The sequence below is a fragment of the Lutra lutra genome, chromosome 5 (assembly GCF_902655055.1).
Source record: "Lutra lutra chromosome 5, mLutLut1.2, whole genome shotgun sequence".
NCBI classification, from domain to species: domain Eukaryota; kingdom Metazoa; phylum Chordata; class Mammalia; order Carnivora; family Mustelidae; genus Lutra; species Lutra lutra.
The window spans coordinates 156,459,050-156,462,238 of record NC_062282.1 but is presented as its reverse complement, the minus strand read 5'-3'; the positions used below and the strand labels follow the sequence as shown (position 1 = coordinate 156,462,238).

Genomic DNA, 3,189 nt, shown 5'->3' with positions numbered 1-3,189 from the left:
TTATAGGGTGATAAGGTGTTTGAGAAAGGAGAGAGCACCTGAGATCCTCAGAGACAGGAGAGATTAAAAAGGTTTGCATATAAGATGTGATCAATCCAATGAATTCTTACTTAAATATCTTGTTGGGATCTGTACATAAGTTTTTGGCAAATTTTCTTATATGCTATCTGGTAAATGGGAGCTGTTATAGAAAGGGATTTGAAAATGTTGTGTTGCTTATCCTCCTATGGATGTGTGGAATCGTTCTTTCCACTGAGAACCAGACATTTGGGGAAGGTCAAAAGGAGCAGGATTGCTTCACTTGAGATTTCAAACCAAGCACTTTCTAGTTGGAAGAGTTTCTCTAGGCATTAGGATGGTTGATGTTAAGAGATGGGAACTCTTTCCTTGGGGCTCATGGACACTCATTTGGAAACAGACTTGCTGATAGTTACTGAGTTGTTCATGTGATTGGCCCAGAAGACAGGCAGAGATTACTTGGGCTTTTTTATTTTTTTTAATGATTTCTATCCTTTTTTGGATTTTACCTCACTCTAGGGTTGTAGGATCCTTTTCCATGCTCTCTTCACATCCTTGTTTCTCAGGGTGTAGATGAGTGGGTTGAGCAGTGGGGTGATAACACAGTAGAAGAAGGACATGAATTTGGTCTGGGTGCTATTGGTAGGGGGTTGGAGGTACATGTACATGGCTGGTCCAAAGTACATGATGACAACCACCAAGTGGGAGCTGCAGGCGCTGAAGACCTTGTATCTCCTGTTAGCTGAAGGTAACTTCCACACAGCCTTGGCAATGAATGTGTAGGAGATTAACACAAGCAGGGGAGCCATCAGTGCAAAAGGGATGGCTCCCACAGCCAAGGACAGGTCATTAACAGTGGTGTCACCACAGGCCAGCTTGATCAGAACAGGTACTTCACAGAAGAAGTGGTCGAGTGAATGGTGACCACAGTGGTAGAGCTGGAGAGTGAGCGTAGCCTGGAGTACTGAGTTGGCCAGGCCACTGGACCAGGCAGCTACTGCCAGTTGCACACACACCCGTGGCCACATGATGAGAGTGTACTGGAGGGGCTGGCAGAGAGCCGCATAGCGATCTAAAGCCATTACTGCCAGCAAGGCACATTCAGTGCATCCTGTCCAGTGGAAGAGGTAAGCCTGGGTGATGCAGCCCCAGGAAGCAATGGTCTTCTCTGGCCCCCACAGGTTGTCCAGCAGCTGGGGCACAATGGTGCAGGTGACACAAAAGTCCAGCACAGAGAGATTGTCCAGGAAGAAGTACATGGGGGTCTGGATTCTGGGATCCACCATGGAAAGAATGATGATGGAGCTGTTCCCCATCAGGGTGAAGATGTAAGAGACCAGGACAACTCCAAAGAGGGGCATTTCTAGCCATGGATAATCTGAGAAGCCCAGCAACACAATTGTGCTGGGGAAACTCATATTTTCTCCTTCCATGGCAACCATCTTATGTATGGCTGGAAAGAGAGAGACACAGTTTAGAGAGTAAGTGTGACTTTTGTAATTTTTTTTAAATTTTGGATCTGTACTTTATTTGACATTTATTAAAGCTATATAAAAACCATGCACAGTTTATTTATAATTTTGTACATTATATTTGAAGACTACACAAAAATTTCACAGAACTTACTTATACAGAAAGACATGTGAAATAGGAGGCTTTAAATTTTTTAGGTATAGGGGCACCTGGGTGGCTTAGTGGGTTAAGCCTCTGCCTTCAGCTTGGATCATGATTTCAGGGTCCTGGGATCGAGCCCTGAATCGGGCTCTCTACTCGGCAGGGAGCCTGCTTCCCTCTCTCTCTCTGCCTGCCTCTCTGCTTGCTTGTGTCAAATAAATAAATAAATAAAATCCTTTTTAAAAAAAAAGAGTCTATGCAATATGGGCTTGGTAAAAACAAACACCATGAGGGTGAAACAAAGCTTTTAATGGAGGATGGAAAATGAAAAATTGAGTGAAGTTTTTGGAAAGTGTTAGAAATTATAGTGTTATTTCTATTTATGCATGAAATGATAATGGACAAAGGGGTATCAGAATTATTATTAAATACAATCAGTGCAATTGGAAAAATGAGTTCAAGTAGGAACTCTTTCTGTACCATATTGTCAGGCAACTAGGAATGAGCACCTTGCATTTTGACATATATTTAATTCTTTTGACTCATAGATATTACAGCACAGTGTATTGAGTTAGTTGCAAATGTTCATAATTGTGGACACTTTCTGAGGATCAGAAAAAGTACCACCACATAAGAGAGGCAAATGTAATGCTGTGTTTCAGGAGGAGAGAAAGCAGTATTCTGGGATTGATTATCTTTAAGTGTGATGAGAAACCCTGAAGATACTGGGAGGAGATTATTCACTTTAAAAATGCTATTTTGTAAGCATTTTTAGGCAGTGTGTAATCAGTAGTAGCAAATATAGGTTAATTTTAGTAAAAAATGAAAAAAAAAAACATGATTCAGGAAATGGGGCTTAGGATTCTGTTTCAGGGGTAGACACTGTATATATGCTTGGAACACCCATTGTAGGGCGATAAGCACAGTGTTTTAACTGGAGAAATTTTTCTCAATCCACATTCTGCCTATCACTGTTCTGGCAGAATGAGGAACTGAGTGAACTGAGGACTTTGGGAGAGTAACATCAACACTTTGAACATCAGCCTTCTTGCATAAAAATGCAAAAGATAATGTTCAGCTTTCAGGGTTTGGAGAAAGATCGAGTGCCCTAAAGGATGCATGGGAATAGAAAGTATACTGAAATAAATGACTTGTCTATTCTCAAAATTGATGAAGTTCTAGAACCTAGGTGAGGTTCAGTGGGCTGAGGTCCAGAGCTGACCAAGAAAGAATTCTTGAGACATCTTTGGTGCAAAATGGTGGTTTATTAAAGCATGGGGACAGGACCCGTGGGCAGGAAGAGCTGCTGCCCTAGGTTGTGAGGGATGGCAGGTTATGTACCCTGTGGTTGGGGGAAGGTGAGGGGAAGGGAGGTTTCAAGGAGTTTTCATATGCTAAAGAGGGCCTACAAGGTGCCAGGAGACCACTTTTGTCTTTTAACAAGCCATTAACATCAAGATAGTTGGGAGATTCCTCTCTTGCAGGATTGTGATCTCTGCAAGTTAACAATTTGTTTCTTATGGTGGTCAGGGGTGCCTGTGGAATGTCACACACATT

The 3,189-nt window shown here is 42.2% G+C and overlaps 1 protein-coding gene across 1 annotated transcript; it reads right to left on the bottom strand.

Moving 5' to 3' along the window:
- Positions 1-533: 533 nt before the first annotated feature.
- On the bottom strand, positions 534-1,460 carry LOC125101261 (olfactory receptor 2G3-like). Its single transcript, XM_047731838.1, has one exon. The coding sequence runs from the start codon at positions 1,458-1,460 to the stop codon at positions 534-536; it is 927 nt and encodes a 308-aa protein (XP_047587794.1).
- Positions 1,461-3,189: the final 1,729 nt, after the last annotated feature.

Coding starts and splice junctions, on each gene's coding strand:
- LOC125101261 (XM_047731838.1), bottom strand. CDS start 1,460: ATGGTTGCCATGGAAGGAGAAAATATGAGTTTCCCCAGCACAATTGTG.